Source organism: Myxocyprinus asiaticus, chromosome 45 (assembly GCF_019703515.2).
Source record: "Myxocyprinus asiaticus isolate MX2 ecotype Aquarium Trade chromosome 45, UBuf_Myxa_2, whole genome shotgun sequence".
Classification (NCBI taxonomy): domain Eukaryota; kingdom Metazoa; phylum Chordata; class Actinopteri; order Cypriniformes; family Catostomidae; genus Myxocyprinus; species Myxocyprinus asiaticus.
In genome coordinates this window covers 13340420-13358679 of record NC_059388.1, presented here as the reverse complement: position 1 = coordinate 13358679, position 18260 = coordinate 13340420, and the positions used below count along the sequence as shown (strand labels likewise).

The following is an 18260-nucleotide window of genomic DNA, read 5'->3' as shown; positions in this document are numbered from 1 at the left end:
GAGAAGTTGGGTTCTGGAGTCTGTTTGGAAGATACTCGTAGACAAATACATGTGCAAATAGGACATATATTTATGCAACAGTGCTCTTTACTCATCTCACTCGTATAAAAACAGATTATATACTGCTCAAAATACATAAACACCATGGAAAGAACATAGTGAAACGCTTATGCTGAATTAGGTAAATAAATGCTTTAACATCGTTCAATATATTAATATCTAACAGCTGAAGATTGAGGACAGGAGACTGGTATGACAACAGCACCGCAACAGTGCAGCCTACTGTACAGGAGTGGAATAGTTTTTCATTTCGTGTTTTTACGGACTCTGTGTGAATAGACCTTCTGTCAGAGGTTTGTCTTGCAATATAGTCACAGATTTGGTGTGAAAAGGCCTTAAGCTTTTCCAGACAAAGAAAGGGAGAGAAGATTCTTCTATTCATTTAATGGGATACTGTATAATATTTTCATTTCAACTGTTTGGGGTGGAAAGGCTTGTAGTGTGGTAATTGTATAGTGATGCTGTCCAGACAAACCTCTCTAAAGGGAGTCAATTGAGACCGATCAGACTGAATAGAGATCCCATTGAGATTTTACTCGCTGGCTCCCTTTATGTGGTAAAAATCAGAGCCACATTCATGTGCCACTCACTTTGCTTGTCTAATGGCACATTGAAGGTTCATGGCTCCTTTGAATCAGTTCTTTTGAATTGGTTCTGAATGAATCAGTTCTGAATGAATTGGCCAAAACAGTTCACAGTTTGGTCTAAGTGATTTATTACCAAATCAAAATGATTTAAATATATCAGTATCCAGTTACAGTGGCAAGAAAATTATGTGAACCCTTTGGAATTATCTGGATTTATGTTATGTATACATTTGTCTTAAATTCTGGTTTAAGCTTCATCTAAGTTACAATAATGAACAAACACAATCTGTTTTAACTAATAACACAACTTATTGTATTGTTCTTGTACACATTGAATACATCATTCAAACATTCACAGTGTAGGCTGTAAAAAGTATGCAAACCCCTAGGCTAATAACGTCAACAAAAGCTAATTAGTGTCAGGAGTTGGCAAACCTGGCATCCAATTTATGAATATTAGAGGTGTGGGTTAGAGCTACTTTGACTTATAAAAAGCACTCAAACATTTTGAGTTTGCTATTTAGAGAAAGCATCTGCTGACGTGGACCATGCCTTGCAAAAAAAAGAGATATCGGATGTCTTACGATCAAGAATTGTTGCTTTGCATAAAGCTGGATAGGGTTACAAAGTTATCTCGAAGAGCTTAGATATTCATCTGTCTACAGTTAGACAAATTGTCTATAAATGGACACGATTTAGTACTATGGGTACTCTCCCTAGAAGTGGCCATCCAGCCAAGATGACTCAAATGGCACACCACAGAATGCTCAGTGAGGTAAAAAAAACCACAAAAAAAACCTAGAGTGACAGCTAAAGACTTGAAGGAATCATTGGAACTGGTTAACATCTCTGTTCATGAGTGTACTATACGGAAAACATTAATTTTTCTTGCCACTTTATTTGAGATCACGGAAAAGTAATGGGTTTTCATTGGTCCAAAAGGCTGGGAGCCCTGTTTTTTTTAATAATGTCATCTTTAATGTTTTATAATGCTTTCTCTTTCTTTAAGTAGTTGATGGTTAAATTGTATGCTTGTCTCTTTGCAGCGGGGTGTCTACTGAAGCTCTGGAGAAGCTCAGCATCAATGACAGAGCTGATTGCAGTGAGTCTTCAGCACCTACAGAAGACTCAGACACCACTGTGATGGAGACGAGGTAAAACAGTAAATGTGTTTCTATATATGTGTGTCTATATGTACATGCTGTCATGGCACACTTTTACATGATAGAACAAGACCTGCTGATGTCATATGATGAATACTGTTAAAAAAAAAAAAGAAAACGTTTTAAGTGTTACCTCTCTCTCTTCAGAGTTGAGGCACCTTCTTCAGCTGAGATCACACCTAATGGACCGGTCTGAAGGCTCTGGATAAGAGTCCAATTTAAAGGCGGGCCGACCCACTCTCCGCCTCTTCCATTCTGAACCCCTAAACCTCAATACCACTTTTGGTGTTTAAATAAAGAATGCTGCCATGTTATTGCTCCTGGATACTGCCAATCAGCCCATCATTGGAGGAAGAACCGAGGGGCATGTAACACAAACCAGTAACCAGTACAGTGCTCAGAGGTGTTAGTCTTTTAATCCTTTCAACTTTGTATGAGATATGCACAGTTTTAAATGTAGCAGTGACCGTGTGATTACAGGATCTGTCAGGATTTTTTTTTTTTTTCTTTGTTTGTCTGCCTCCCTTCATTTTTCTGGATTATTTTTTGCTCATAGCCTTCGATGGTAGAAAACAGGGATGTGAAGTCCCTACTTGGAAAGCACAGGCTCATCCTTCATGGCATAACATAATTACATCCTCATGCAAAATCATAAACCTTGTCGCCTGACACTCACCTCTGCAACATTTTGCTATATGTTGAAACACAATTGAAGTGTGCCATATTGCTTGAGACTTTTTTGCATCGGTTACCACCATGCCAAGGTTTTTTTTTTTATGGATTATTATGGCCTAATCTCATGAAATCATGTATTTGAATTTTCTGAAGTGCTTTGGGGAGGTTGAAGAAAATTTTCAAGTTTGAGTTGATATTTCAGCTCAAAGATGGTGTCAATGTTGGCACTTGTGCAATAATGTTTAGCCATTTAATTTACATTTCGGACTCATTCGGAAGCTATATGTTAAAGGTGGGGCTGTGCCTATTTGAATTATTCTGGCTCTTGTTTTTCATTGCATGCAAAGCGCTATTTATCAAGCATAAACAAGCAACCGTTTTCCCGACAATGTTTTAACTAGTTAGTCAAGACCTTCTGATTGTATTGAATTGCATTCGTCCATTTTTTTTTCTCCCCTCAGATCAACCAAACAGTATCTACCTAGTTATATTTCTAGTCTATTTTGTGCTTAATGTTAAGCTTTTCCAAAATGGAATCATGGGTTTTAAGCAAAAAGCTAAAAGTAATCATTATAACCTTTGCCTTAAGTTACGAATCCTTCAAAATCCCTGTAAGAGGACAGAAGGGTTTGCCTCTAAAAAGCAAACAGGCTTTTTTGTCTTTTTTTAAATGTCAGCAGGTCATAAAATAACTGCTCCCATAATGTTACTCTTGTCTCTAAGCCCAGACATGGCACAATTTTTTTTTTCCAGAGGCCAAGCAATTTTGCCCCAACACCCTATGAAATGCTCCACAGGACAGTGTTATGCATCATCAGACTATTTTTTTAGAACTCTCGCTATATGCTGTCAGAAAAAGATTTTAAAATCGTCTCAGAACTTTCCGGTAGCTTGTGTGGAAATACCAAGATCCACCTCTTGTATTATTTCATCTTGAACATCATGTGATTTATTTTCTTACAGGATTTTCTTATCACGTCTGTTCTCACGTATCATATCTCTACAATTTTATGATGGTACCAAATCTGTTGGATTACAGGATTGGGATGTTGCATTATTTATTTTGCATTTATTGAGGTGTTAGTGTGGAGACCCAGTCTCCCATCATGCATTGGAACACCATGAGTTTCTGCTCTTCAAGGTCTTTCTGCCTCTGGAGTGTCAATCCTCCGTAGACTCTGCTTCTTCTATCCATGACATTTTCAAATAGGTTTGTTTCCAAAGCCAAAAGTATATACAGTTGAAATCAGAAGTTTACATACACCTTAGCCAAATACATTTAAACTCAGTTTTTCATAATTCCTGACATTTAATCATAGAAAACATTCCCTGTCTTAGGTCAGTTAGGATCACTATTGTAAGAAAGTGAAATGTCAGAGTAATAGTAGAGAGAATGATTTATTTCAGCTTTTATTTCTTTCATCACATTTCCAGTGGGTCAGAAGTTTACATACACTTTGTTAGTATTTGGTAGCATTGCCTTTAAATTGTTTAACTTGGGTCAAACATGTTGGTAGCCTTCCACAAGCTTTTCACAATAAGTTGCTGGGATTTTGTCCCATTCCTCCAGACAGAACTGGTGTCACTGAGTCAGGTTTGTAGGTCTCCTTGCTCACACATGCTTTTTCAGTTCTGCCCACACATTTTCAGATTGAGGTCAGGGCTTTGTGATGGCCACTCCAGTACCTTGACTTTGTTGTCCTTAAACCATTTTGCCACAACTTTGGAGGTATGCTTTGGGTCATTGTCCATTTGGAAGCTTTAAAGCCGAGCTTTAACTTCCTGGCTGATGTCTAGAGATGTTGCTTCAATAAATCCACATAATTTCTCATGATGCCATCTATTTTGTGAAGTGCACTCGTCCCTCCGGCAGCAAAGCACCCCCACAATATGATGCTGCCACCCTCATGCTTCATGGTTGGGATGGTGTTCTTCATCTTACAAGCCTCACCCTTTTTCCTCCAAACATAACAATGGTCATTATGACCAAACAGTTAAATTTTTGTTTCATCAGACCAGAGCACATTTCTCCAAAAAGTAAGATCTTTGTCCCCATGTGCACTTGCAAACCGTAGTCTGGCTTTTTTTTATGGCAGTTTTGGAGCAGTGGTTTCTCCTTGCTGAGCAGCCTTTCAGGTTATGTCGATATAGGACTCGTTTTACTGTGGATATAGATACTTGTTCTGGGATTGATTTGCACTTATCGCACCAAACTATGTTCATCTCTAGGAGACAGAATGCATCTCCTTCCTGAGCGATATGATGGCTGCATTGTCCCATGGTGTTTATACTTGCATACTATTGTTTGTACAGATTAACGTGGTACCTTCACACGTTTGGACATTGATCCCAAGGATGAACCAGACTTGTGGAGGTCAGCCAATCTTGGCTGATTTCTTTTGATTTTCCCATGATGTCAAGCAAAGAGGCACTGAGTTTGAAGGTAGGCCTTAAAATACATCCACAGGTACAACACCAATTTATTCCAATTAGCAAATTAGCCTATCAGAAGCTAATTGGCTAATTGCCTAAAGGCTTGACATCATTTTCTGGAATTTTCCAAGCTGCTTAAAGGCACAGTTAACTTAGTGTATGTAAACTTCTGACCCACTGGAATTGTGATCTAGTCAATTAAAAGTGAAACAATCTGTCTATAAACAATTGTTGGAAAAAATTACTCATGTCATCCACAAAGTAGATGTCCTAAATGACTTGCCCAAACTATAGTTTGCTAATATTTAATCTGTGGAGTGGTTAAAAAAATTAGTTTTAATAACTTCAACCTAAGTTTATGTAAAATTCTGACTTCAACTGTATTTGCTTTTATTTTCTTTAACTGTTTCTAAAATCTTATTTTTAACTTTAATCAATATTATTTTACAAATTGTAGAGATTCTAATTTATGTGATCTTCAGCAACCAAAATATTGCTCTGTTCAATTCTGTTGCTGTGTCTGGACTGTTTCTGTACATGATGCATTCACAGATGAGTCTTAGTTATACAGCTGCAAGGTCAAGCAGATGATGGTTCAATCATTTCCAAAACGTTTTCCCTTTGTTTCAGTTTCATAAAATATATATGGTGCTCTTAGTGCTAATATTGGGTGGAGAAATAGACTTCATTTCAGCCCCGTAGAAACTCATGTATAGATGCAGTTTGACCCTATAGGACAGCACACTTGAGAGGTTTATTTGTTGGAGAAATCGGCACTCAATTCTTAGTTGCTGCAAATCATTGAATTTCTCAAGTTCGCAAAAAAAAAAAAACATCCATTAAACTGTTGTAGAGAAGCTACAACAGTTTAATGGATTTTTTTTATTTTTTATTTTTGATTTAATAGTGGTGAAATACACTCACTGAGCACATTATTAGGAACACTAAGGTCCAAATAAAGTGCCCGCTGTGGTCTGCTGTTGTTGACCATCTGCCTCAAGGTTCGACGTGTTGTGCATTCTAAGATGCTATTCTGCTCACTGCGATTGTACAGAGTGGTTATCTGAGTTGCCATAGCCTTTCTGTCAGCTCCAACCAGTCTGGCCATTCTCCATGACCTCTCTCAACAAGGTGTTTCCGACCACAGAACTGCCGCTCACTGGATGTTTTTTGTTTTTTGTACCATTATGAGTAAACTAGAGGCTGTTGTGCCAGTTCCAGAAATACTTAAACCAGCAACAATCATGCCATGGTCGAGATAACTTTTTTCCCCATTCTGATGGTTGTTGTGAGCATTAACTAAAGCGCCTGACCCGTATCTACATGATTTTATGCATTGCACTTCTGCCACACGATTAGCTGATTACATAATCACATGAATAAGTAGGTGTACAGGTGTTCCTAATAAAGTTCTCAGTGAGTGTATATATAATGATGCCATAATAATGGTTGGGAAGGATGCAACCTGCAGGTAATGAATTAAGCTCGTTAAGGTATAATTCACCCAAAATGAAAATTCTGAAATCATTTACTCGCTCTCATATCATTTCAAACAAGGTGGCAGGTTTAAATATGTGCTTCAGTCAGTGTTAATGAGATTTGAGAGAAACGACGGGGCAAGTTTTCAGCAAATAACTTTAATTATGGTCTATTCCTAACACAAAGCTATCGGCTATATTTCTGTGAACATATCACAAGAGTTACCTTGTGAAACTCAAGGTACATTTATGTAGTTATTTTGGAGCTAGACAGTCCCAATAAATACCTTTTTTTTTTTTGGATAGAAAATAGTGGACATTCTGCTAAATATCTCGTTTTGTGTTACTCAGAAGTCATACAGGCTGTGAGTAAATGGGTGAATTATTTCTGTACCATCTTTAAGAACACAGTTCAAAGCACACTAGTAGTACATTTTATAGAGCATCCACAAATTGAGACAGGAGATATATATTTTTCCATTGTTACTGGTTAGAAGATAATGGTATTCATCAGTGATGGCATAAAAATATAGTTTTCAGCCAAACACATTAACATTTGTATAGACTGGGTCTGTACATTATATTGTTGCCGACATCAGTACTTGCTATTTTCACAATTGAATAAATCTGTTATAGAGAAAAATTATTTTTATTGGTTAGATGACAGCAGGGCATTTATAAAATGAGTGATTCCATTCAACATTATTTTCATAGCTTGCGTAGCTGTGCACTTTTGAAAGCTTTTCTTGATATTACGTACACTGTAGGCCAGTATGAACTAAATGGAAGCTTTCCAAGAATCTACAAACTCTTTTATAAACACATGTACACTTTTAGATTTGTACACCACATGTAGTGAGTCAGAACAGAGGCTAGAGTTATTCTTGGGGTTTCTCTGCCTTAATCTAAACAAAGGTAAGGCAAAACCCAGGGATGAAACCAACAACCATTCGCTCAACATCATTTTAATATGAAAAGTCCTTACAAAATTCTTTGAGCCATCCAAAACTGAGACAATTCCACAATCACAAAATAAAAGATTTACTAAGTTTAATGATTTCATCTAGACAATATAAATCCTCAGATTAGAGTGCAACACATTAAGGCCATGATGTGCAAAACCCAGACTTAATTTCCATAAAACTGGTTAAAAAAAAAAAGGCACATAGCTAAATAAAGGGTCTCAATTAACAGCTTCACACTATATAGGTAAATCATGCATTAAATCATCGACTTTACATTCTACGTTACTCATTAACTGTGGGATGTTTATATGGTTGAAGGCAGGATATACTGAACTGCATTATAGGACATTATGATATGGGGGGTTAAGCCAAGTGGTTATATTGTTATTGCTTGATATGCACTAACTGCATGTAACAGCTTCTCACCAATAACAAAAATCCTTTTCAATGCACAAAATCTCTATACAGAAACAAGCTCAATGTCAATAGCAAAACAGTAATACAACTAATGTAAAAATGTTTGATTGCAACAGCTCCCCAAAAGTAACAATATTCACAGAAAATTACAGAAAAGAATAATGTCACCAGAAACAAGAGGCAGTAGCTTCCAGTTTTACAGAACAAGAACAAATGCAAATGAACATGCGAGATGGGCAGATTCATGGCAAGGGTTTAAAATGATTCGTCATGATTGACCTTGGAGTATAGCATTCATAAAGTCAACAACAACATAAATTCCCCTTCCCAGTGGACAAATAACACAACACTCACACAAGAGACAAAAACCAAGAAATAAATAAAGTAAAACATTTTATGTTGGTGTAAACGGCCTCCAGTCATTGAGTGTTTCTGTAGCTCAACTGGTGGACCATGGTGCTAATAATAAAAGGGTCATTAGATGGATTCCCAGGGAATGCATCCTGATAAAAAAATGTACCTGTAAGTCACTCTGTATAAGAGCGTCTGCCAAATGAATAAATGTAAATGATCTTTAACTCTATTTGTTACTACATACACTAAGTTTCACACTGCTTGAGCCAGATTAAAAATGAGAGAATACACTCTTTATTCTTTTGGCAGGAAATATAAAATAATAATAATAATAATAATAATAAAAAACTACTGATTAATTCCCTCTTCTTTCGTCATGACACGTATACTCAAAAATGGCTATTATTATTGCGGTTTATGGACCTGTGACAACAACAAAGGAAATTAAAGGCAAATGCTCAGGAGTTCAGCGTGCTCGCATGTGAAAAGCTGACAAGGAATATAGAAAATAAAAATTTAAAATGCATAATCTACTCTTTAATGAATACTTAAACTGCATAATTGTCAATGTCATGAGTCAATCAAGTAGCATTCCCTCACATAAGTTAGAATTTGCATAATAGGAATAAATTACAAACTTGCACATTTCCAGCTTTGATTCGGGACACTGATAAAAGCTGTACATGAAAAATAAACAATCATTTAAAGAGAAGATAAGTTGGTTTCACTCGTGTCTGATGGGAATGCATCCTTCCATCTCCAGAACCTCCGGCCAGCCTTCATATTTGTTAGTCTCTGCGTTGTTCTTGATGTGCTGGAGACAAATAACATGGTTTAGAGAGATTCCCACACATTTTCACCAATGAATTTGTGTGAGATAGCACTCACTAAGAGCAAATTCTGATCAAAGAAATTAGAGGTAGACTGATATATTGGTTTTACCAATTAATCTGTGCCCATAGTTGCTTTTTAGGACTATCGGTTATTGGCAAAAAACTATGCAGATCCCCAGTGTTTCTCTGTGACCGCCGCTGGAGGAGTCTACAGTTTAAATAACTTTTTAACAATATAACAGTGGCCTCTAGTGGTGAAATATAAACTATCACTGACTGTCAGTATTCATCCATATTTTGATATATTAAATCAAGTGTTCTAATTTGAAGCGAGGGCATGAAAAAAGTTTACTGTATGGAAATGTCCCCCATACGTTGTATCTCCAACTTCATATCTTGTGAATATTAATTAAAAACCTGGTGAACTATATATACAGTATAAACAAATCCTTAATCTGGTAAATATAAAGGCTATAAAAAGTTTAATTGGCTAAATACTTACATATACAGGTGCATCTCAATAAATTAGAATGTCATGGAAAAGTTCATTTATTTCAGTAATTCAACTCAAATTTGTTAAATGTGAGCTAAAATCAAAACAATTAAAAGAACCAAAGACTTAAAACTACTTCAGTCTGTGTGCATTGAATTTATTTAATACACGAGTTTCACAATTTGAGTTGAATTACTGAAATAAATGAACTTTTCCACGACATTCTAATTTATTTAGATGCACCTGTAGATTTGTGTAACTGAGCCAAGTCTCCATCATTTCAAAATAAAAGTCCCAAAATAAGTACCGGTGTTTTTTTCAGGCTTGTTCATGGTCCCGCATTATGCTCCAAATCTTAATTTTTTCTGGTTATTATTGGGATTTTGGATGTATAGTAAACTGCATCTGGGATTTTTTCCATCCTGGACAACTGTAGCCTCTATGCCTCTTTGCCTGACGTGGCAAAAAAATATTCTAGACTTCGCTGTTTTTTTTAATTGTTTTTCTATGAAAACATGCGCAAGCCATCGCTGTTTTTCAGCATCTCACACGAGAGTGCTGCATTTTTAAAGGGATAGTTCAACCAAGAAATCCATAAGTCTCCAATATATGAAGCGATGAAGTCTTCTGAAGCAATGCAATCACTTTGGTGAGAAACAGATCAATATTTCAGTCCTTTTTTACTATAAATCTCCACTTTCACAGAAAGTGAAAGTGGAGATTTATAGTAAAAAAGGACTGAAATATTGATCCTTTTCTCACACACACCTGTCATATCGCTTCTGAAGACATGAATTTAACCACTGGAGTCGTATAGATACTTTTATGCTGCCTTTATGTGATTTCTGAAGCTTGAAAGGTATGGTCACCATTCACTTGCATTGTAAGGACCTACAGGGCTGAGATATTCTTCTAAAACACTTAGTTTGTGTTCTGCAGAAGAAATAAAGTCATAAACATCTGGAATGGCAAGAGGGTGAGTAAATGATGAGAGAATTTTCTTTTTTTGATTTTCCCCCTTTTTCTCCCAATTTGGAATGGCCAATTCCCAATGTGCTTTTAAGTCCTCATGGTCGCGTAGTGATTCGCCTCAGTCCGGGTGGCGGAGGACGAATCCCAGTTGCCTCCGCGTCTGAGATTGTCAACCCGCGCATCTTATCACGTGGCTTGTTGAGCGCGTTGCCACGGAGACATAGCGCGTGTGGAGGCTTCACGCCATCCACCGCGGCAACCACGCTCAACACACCACACGCCCCACCAAGAACGGACCACATTATAGCGATCACGAGGAGGTTACCCCATGAGGTTACCGGGCCAATTTGGTTGCTTAGGAGACCTGGCTGGAGTCACTCAGCACGCCCTGGGATTCGAAATAGCGAACTCCAGGGGTGGTAGCCAGCGTCTTTACCACTGAGCTACCCAGGCCCCCTGAGAATTTTCATTTTTGAGTGAACTATCCATTTTAAGACTCCGTGTCAAGTTAAAATAATCTCAAAATCTCAAAGCGGTCAAATTTACCTGCTCAAAGGGGCTCTTTGTTTTGATTCCTTTGCCTCCGACAAATACCCAGTTATCTCTGAAGCCCAGAACACTGATGCTTGTGCTGCCCAAATCTGCTATCAGCTTTCTAGCCTCATCATTCAACCTATTCATAATCCAAATGAAATACAATAAATAGACACACCAAGCAGAATGACACATATGCTCTTCAGTTCTTCGAAGGTGTGTCAAAAAATGGATAAAGGGACTCACTTTGATGCAGGATCATCAAAGGTGGCCATCATGACAATGCTTCCATCTTCTATGTCATTCAAGAACTTGATAAGCAGGTTCACATCTAGGCAAGAATGAACATTTAAAGAAAAAGTTCTCCACCATTACAATTAAGCTTCAGCCTTGAAATCATGACTCAGAGAAGCCAGATCGCATTAGCATAAAGACACTAGTGCTCGAAAGTTTAAAAGCAATATAAAAGTTGAATGCTTTTGAAAGAAATTGATACTTCAGTTAACCACGGTTGCATTAAATTGATCAAACATGACATTTATGATGTTACAGATGGCCATTTCTATTTCAAATAATCTATAATTCCCTTTTCTAATTGTTTACTATCTAGGATTAGGTGACACAGTGTAGTAGACTGGAGTATTGGCAGCTCAAAATGGGGCTTTGCCATCAAAGGTAAAGATTATATAACAAAATAATAACAACTTGCAACATTAGTAATGTTTGACTGCATTTCTGATCAATTAAATGCTACTTTGGTGTCCAGTTCTTTCTAAAACCTACAAATGTCTTGATGACTCCAAACCTTTGAATGCTAATGTATGCTAAATGTGCTTGCTTAAACAACATATCAAGGAAAGAAATGGAGATTTACCTCCAGCCCACATGTCAAAGGAATCCGTCTTGGTGAGCTCGCCAGTCTTCCCTGAAAACAGCAGATTGTGAATTAGTACAGTACAACTTTTCTGTGCAAGCAGAAAATGTCATCAAATATGTAATCAAACACCTTCACTCAGACTGCCAAATTAGTTTCACCCGTGTTTCATTGTTAAGGTTTCAGCATTAGCACTGTTTCTAGTGACACAAAAAGGAGGCGTACCGTTGACTAAAGCGATGTTTATACCCCGTCCAACATTGTTCTTCAGTCCACTCATTAATCTGATAAAACAAGGAGTTATAACACTTAACGTCAAACTCACTGACGGTCTACATGTCTCACCCAGCAGGACGCAGTGACCAGCTGACTTTCAGATTTTTTTAATGGCCTGATTATACCTCTGTAGGTAAACACCACAAGCCTTTCATTCTAAGCCACAGACAGGATCTGCATGTTTCTATGTTTACAAAATGTTTTAAGCCATAGCTGCAGAAAGTGTTGTGCAAGAAGTGATAAAACCTACACGTTGTCCTGAAGGCACATTTTCGGGCCGACAACGCTGGCTGCTCCGCTGGTGATCTTAAAGGCAAAATGGTCCTCGGGACAGGATTTAGAGAGGCTGCATTGATGCCGTGGAGGTCTAGTAACTGGAAACAAAGTTTAGATTAGTATCCTTTCTGTTTCTCACACACACCTTTTTCAAAAGAATACTTTATTCATGACTAATTCTGCATTTATAATTTCAGATGACAACTCTGAAATTCTGTTCGGAACAGAACAGATGTTCTTCCTTACTATAATTGCATTTTGAAAGAGGTAATGAGCAAATGACTTTCAGCGATCAGTAAGTGTAGAGCAAATCTGTTTAATAAGAGTACAAATAAATCTGTTTTTATTTGTAAAATCTGAATGTAATAGTTCACCCAAAAATGAAAATTCTCTCATCATTTACTCACCCTCATGCCATCCCAGATGTGTTTGACTTTCTATCTTCTGCTGAACACAAACACATATTTTTAGAAAAATATCTCAGCTCTGTTGGTCCTTACAATGCAAGTTAATGGTGATCAAAACTTTGAAGCTCCAAAAAGCACAAAGGCCACATAAAAGTAATTCATATGACTCCATAGGTTAAATATATGTCTTTAGAAGGGAAATGATAGGTTTGGGTGAGAAACAGATCAATATTTAAGTCCATTTTACTCTAAGTGTGCTTTCACACTAGCACTTTTGGTGCGCACCCGAGTTCGAATGACGTCAATGTTCGGTTCGTTTGGGTGGTGTGAACGCTGTTTTCTGAACTCGGGTGTGCATATGCGAACCGCACCCGAGTCCACTTGAAAAGGTAGTCTGGGGTACAGTTCATGTGAACCCCGGTGCAGTTCACTGCTAATATAAATGCAATCGTACCAAATCACGGAAGTGAACCCTTATTGATGACATATAATTCGTGTCTTTGCAGGCTTGCGATCGCAATTATTATGGTTTAATGAATTTCTCATACCAGCTTGTGTCCAAATAAATCAGCTTCAGAGAGCAGCTCACATTCTTCACTCTTGCAATGCATCCGCTGGTTTGCGGCAGAAAACCCTAATATTCTTCACATCATTGCACATGATTCAATGCATCCGTGACAGACAAACATAATTGCCATTTTGTGCATGTAAAGTTTTGGTGGTAAATCCAAAGAGATGAATACTTCAATAACACAGTGTCTTCTTGAGTTGTTGCCTAGTTACAGTAGTAAACAGCTGCCGCTTGTACTCATGTTGATGACGTAATCGGACCATGGATCGGACCCAAAAAATATGATGTGAACAGAGACTAGCGGGGGCAGTGGGGAGGAAATGAACTCAGGTTCGGTCCAAGCAATCGAACCAAGTGTGAAAGCACCCTAAATTTTGTCACCCTAAATAAATTTATGGTAAAAAATTATTTAAATATTGATCTGCTTCTCACCCACACCTATCATATCACTTCTGACATGGATTTAACCACTGGAGTCATATGGACTACTTTTATGGTGCCTTTATGTGATTTTTGGAGCTTCAAAGTTTTAATCACCATTAACTTGCATTGTAAGGACCAACAGAGCTGAGATATTCTTCTAAAAATCTTCACTTGTGTTCTGCAAAAGACAGAAAGTCATACACATCTGGGATGGCATTAGGGTGAGTAAATGATGAGAGCATTTTCATTTTTGGGTGAACTATCTCTTTAATAATTAGCCAGTTAAAAAACTGACTCATGTCTTAAGCCTATAAATTCTTTTCATATTTTGGAATCAATACATTTCTTCACTTTAAAGACTATATCAAGAATTTATAATATCAAGGGCTAGATCATAAAAGCACACAAACACACCTACTTTATCAAAGTGACCAAGTAAACTGCTGCTATACAATACATCCAGTGTGACAACCATGGAACATTGCCCCTGATATAAGGAACCTAACACTTTGATACAATTCAACACTATCACACACAGCAACAGGTTCCTGCACAAACATCATTAAAGGTGCTGCAAGCAGTTTTTTTCATGGAAAGGTATGCAAAACGTTTAACTACTCCCTGAAAGATATTAATGAAATAAGTGTACTGAGATATCTCACCGGTCTCTGTGACAGCTCTAGACTCTGTAAATGGCAAACAAATATGTGTCCGTGGGCCACGGTCTCTGACCCTTTCTGCCTGTCAATCATTTTGTGCATTCTCATAGTATTGTAGTTGCAGCAAATTGAAGCATAATGCCATTTTTATGCCATGTTGTTCATAATAGTTGTCAGTTGAGGGTGCTATTTTGCTGCTGTTGTATTTAACAACCGTTTCAGCACTGTCAGTCTCAATAAAGCTTATTTGAAATGTTAAAGTGTGGGGTTTTGAAAAGAGGGGCCGTGGCTAATTCAACGGCTCAGTCTAGTGGAAGTAGAATGGCTAAAATCACTTACAGCACCTTTACTATTGTTAATACTGTGCATTACTAAGGCAACATTTAAAAGATTACATTCTTAAGTTCTGTTCTGTTCCAAGCTCATTATTTGTATTTTACGTGTTAATTTTTCTGTTTCATTTTATCTATAGCCATAGATGGTAAATATATACTAAAAATGGTAAATGTGTACTCACGGGCCGGCTCTGCAGGTGCAGACTGTGCTGTAGAGAAAAATATGTTGATAAGCCAATACCAGTGTAGCATATCAGCCATTGAGAGAGAATCACCAAACAACTCTAAGCCATTCTTTAAATAAACAAGCATTTTACAATACTTTCAAACAGAAGACCTGTGCAATTCCAGTTTTATTGACTGTTTATCACAATTAAAAGTCCTGTGTGTGTGCAACGGATGTTGCAGAAGATGCATGGATGAACTCACCAAACACTTTCCCCAAATTAAAATTAATTTTATTTTCTAGAAGCTCAAAGGCAAGGAACACAGCCAAAAACAGGAAAAAAACCAGCCCTGCCAGTTTCAAAAGTCCTATAAAATAAGGAAGAATACGGTTAGTGAGCCTTTCAATTGTAATAAAACTTTGCACTACTAATAACACATACTCCATAGTAAAACATATAAATATGCCCACAATGTTGAATTAGAACATATTCTATCAATGGCCAATGAGCAAGTACTTGGCTTAAGTAACATGTAATATGGATGTTGTACACCATTGGAAGAGCTGAAAGAAACTGATCAGACCTCCTGCTCTTATCATCCTGGCACTTCAGGCAGCACTGGTCAACACACTGAAATCCAGACACCTGGAATTATATCAAATATCATTATACTGTATAACAAATCACAGAAAACCACTTATGTTACTAATGGGAATTTATTCTGGTTTATCAGGCTTTGTAAGCACACATTTAAAAAAAAAAAGTACACACAGGGAAGTGATAGATCTATAAAAAAAAACTCACTTATACCCAAAAATGAAAATTCTGTCATCATTTACTCACTATCATGTTGTTCCAAACCTGTATAACTTCCGTGGAACAAAAAAGAAGGCGTTAGCTTCAGTCACCATTCACTTTCATAGTATGGAAAAATATACCATGGAAGTGAATGGTGAATGAGGCTAAAGGCAGTCGTACACCGGACGAGAAGCGCCACTTCGCGGCTAAGACACGGCACAGGTATCAAACATGGGGCACGTCAATGCGGTTCAAGTTGCAGACAGTACACACAAAAGTTACCAAGGTTTTTCCCTTCTTAAAGAATGAACAAGGCTAGAGTAAATAATCGATGTCCTTTGATAATGATTTGCGTTGAATTTAATGGAAAATATGCGAGTTGCGCTCTGTGGCACGGCAGATAATTGAGCAGCCTCCGGAGTCGTAGCAGGGCATCGTCGACAGACGGCGAGTGGCGGAGGCAGTGTGCGTACCTTCATTGAAATCAGTTGTTTCCAATTTTAGAACCGCCAGACACGTCCGCTGTGCGACCCCCTTAACATACTGCCCAACATCTCCTTTTGTGCTCCACAGAAGAATGTTATACGGGTCTGGAACAACATGAGGGTGAATAAATGATGACAGAATTTTCATTTTAGGGGGCACTATCCCTTTAAATCACATTTATATGTATGTATCAATCTTTGTTTGAAGCTTTTCTAATTCTAAACAATATAAATTCCCTGAACCCAACATATCAAGCACCTAAAACTAGCTTTAAACACATCAAGCGGCTACTATTAAATAAATAATGTACAGTAAACGTGTATTTCCTATGTGTTTACATCTATCAGACCAGCTTTAGCTTCAGCTTACGATTTAACACCTAAAATAAACACTTTTATACAGATAAAAAAAAAAATCTTATAAATCCTGAGAAAGATGGCAGGAGTGAATTAAACGAGTTTGTTAATGAAGTTAAAGTGTTTGTCAATAACAGCAGTGAAGTGGATGACAGTAGCCATAGAGGAATACTTAGACAAAACACAAAAATAAACCTCAAACCGACACATAATTATATTATTAATTTCGTCAGAGATCCCGCTGATCTAATGTGAGATTTATATTGAATGGAGGAGATGACAATAGCGATAAATACCTTATGACACGGAGACAGCTGCTAACACGGTGCCTGCACATCCGGGTTCACTAATGAGCTTACGTGTACGTTAAGCGTGAGAGCCACGTTGGGGGCGGGGCCCTGCAGGAGACCCGCCCACGCTACTCAGAGTATTCTGTTCATATATTCAAACATGGGAAGAGCAATCATCAGTATTTATATGAATATACTGTATGTAGATAGTGCCTGCATCATCAGGATGGACTACTCAGCGAATAAACTGCTATCAACCTCAATCCAATCGAACAGCGTGTAACACTATGACTACTGCTTGCATCACTTTTCTATAAATAGAATACAATATAGTATATAATAGACAATAAAACTAATGCCAGCTAAAGCCTTTATTAGCCAAATAACAAAGGACAATGCATCTACATGCACTTCCACATTTAATTTTGGGTGGACTTCAACGGCACTTAAAGGGACAGTTCACAAAAAATGAAAATTCTCTCATCATTTACTCACCCTCATGCCACCCCAGATGTGTATGACTTTCTTTCTTCTGCAGAACATGAACGAAGATTTATAGAAGAATATTTCAGCTCTGTAGTTCCATACAATGCAAGTGAATGGTAACCACAACTCCAAAAGCTCCAAAAGGTGATAAAGTAATTATAAAAGTAGTCCATAAGACTCCTTTGGTGTAATCAATTTCTTCTGAAGCAATCCAATCGGTTTTGGGTGAGAACAGATCAAAATATAACTTCTTTTCCACTACATTTTGTCATTGCAGTCTCTAGGCACGATCATGATTTTAAGCTTGATTACACTTCCTAGATGGCGCTATAGGAAGTGTAATCGAGCTTGAAATCATCCTCGATTTCGTACAGTGAAAAAGGAGTTATATTTCGATCTGTTCTCACCCAAAACCAACTGGATCGCTTCAGAAGACATGGATTAAACCACTGGAGTCGTATTGATTACTTTTATGCTGACTTTATATGCTTTTTGGAGTTCTGATCACCATTCACTTGCATTGTATGGACCTACAGAGCTGAGATATTCGTCTAAAAATCTTCGTTTGTGTTTGCAGAGGAAAGAAAGTCATACACTGGGATGGCATGAGGGTGAGTAAATGATGAGAGAATTTTCATTTTTGCATGAACTATCCCTTTAATCATTAATCTTACAGTTCAATCAATATTTATGTCAATATAATTTCCCACCACCTACATGACTTGTATTACACATTGATAACTAATAATTTGGCATTATATTCATGCTGTACAGCCAGAGGGGAACTGATGGGAATATATACATATTTAATATCAGCGTTCATCTTTCTAAGCCTTTTGGAATTGTTTAAAATTCATTTCAAAGACAGAGATGTAAAAGTATGTTTCCATTG

General features: G+C 37.4%; 2 protein-coding genes across 5 annotated transcripts in view; one reads left to right on the top strand and one right to left on the bottom strand.

Annotated features, from left to right (window-relative positions):
- Positions 1 to 5429, top strand: part of ppp6r2a (protein phosphatase 6, regulatory subunit 2a) — a 34308-nt gene extending 28879 nt beyond the window's left edge. For all 3 annotated transcript variants that reach the window (XM_051687956.1, XM_051687954.1, XM_051687955.1), the window contains 2 exons: positions 1694 to 1801; positions 1958 to 5429. In XM_051687956.1, coding sequence (XP_051543916.1) covers positions 1694 to 1801; positions 1958 to 2006 — 157 coding nt within the window. In that variant the 3' untranslated portion in view covers positions 2007 to 5429. The remainder of the gene's footprint in view (positions 1 to 1693; positions 1802 to 1957) is intronic.
- A 400-nt stretch (positions 5430 to 5829) lies between these two features.
- Positions 5830 to 16958, bottom strand: fam3c (FAM3 metabolism regulating signaling molecule C). 2 transcript variants are annotated; one of them, XM_051687958.1, is made up of 11 exons: positions 16889 to 16955; positions 16224 to 16340; positions 15536 to 15597; positions 15215 to 15319; positions 14968 to 14994; positions 12365 to 12488; positions 12064 to 12122; positions 11839 to 11889; positions 11211 to 11295; positions 10977 to 11103; positions 5830 to 8946 (listed from the first exon to the last, which is right to left on the bottom strand). In XM_051687958.1, the coding sequence occupies exons 3-11, from the start codon at positions 15549 to 15551 to the stop codon at positions 8857 to 8859; spliced, it is 684 nt and encodes a 227-aa protein (XP_051543918.1). In that variant the 5' UTR covers positions 15552 to 15597; positions 16224 to 16340; positions 16889 to 16955; the 3' UTR covers positions 5830 to 8856. The 2 variants fall into 2 exon arrangements, with proteins under 2 accessions (XP_051543918.1, XP_051543917.1); XM_051687957.1 differs by lacking the exon at positions 16224 to 16340 and having other exon boundaries at positions 16889 to 16958.
- Between the last annotated feature and the right edge of the window lie 1302 nt (positions 16959 to 18260).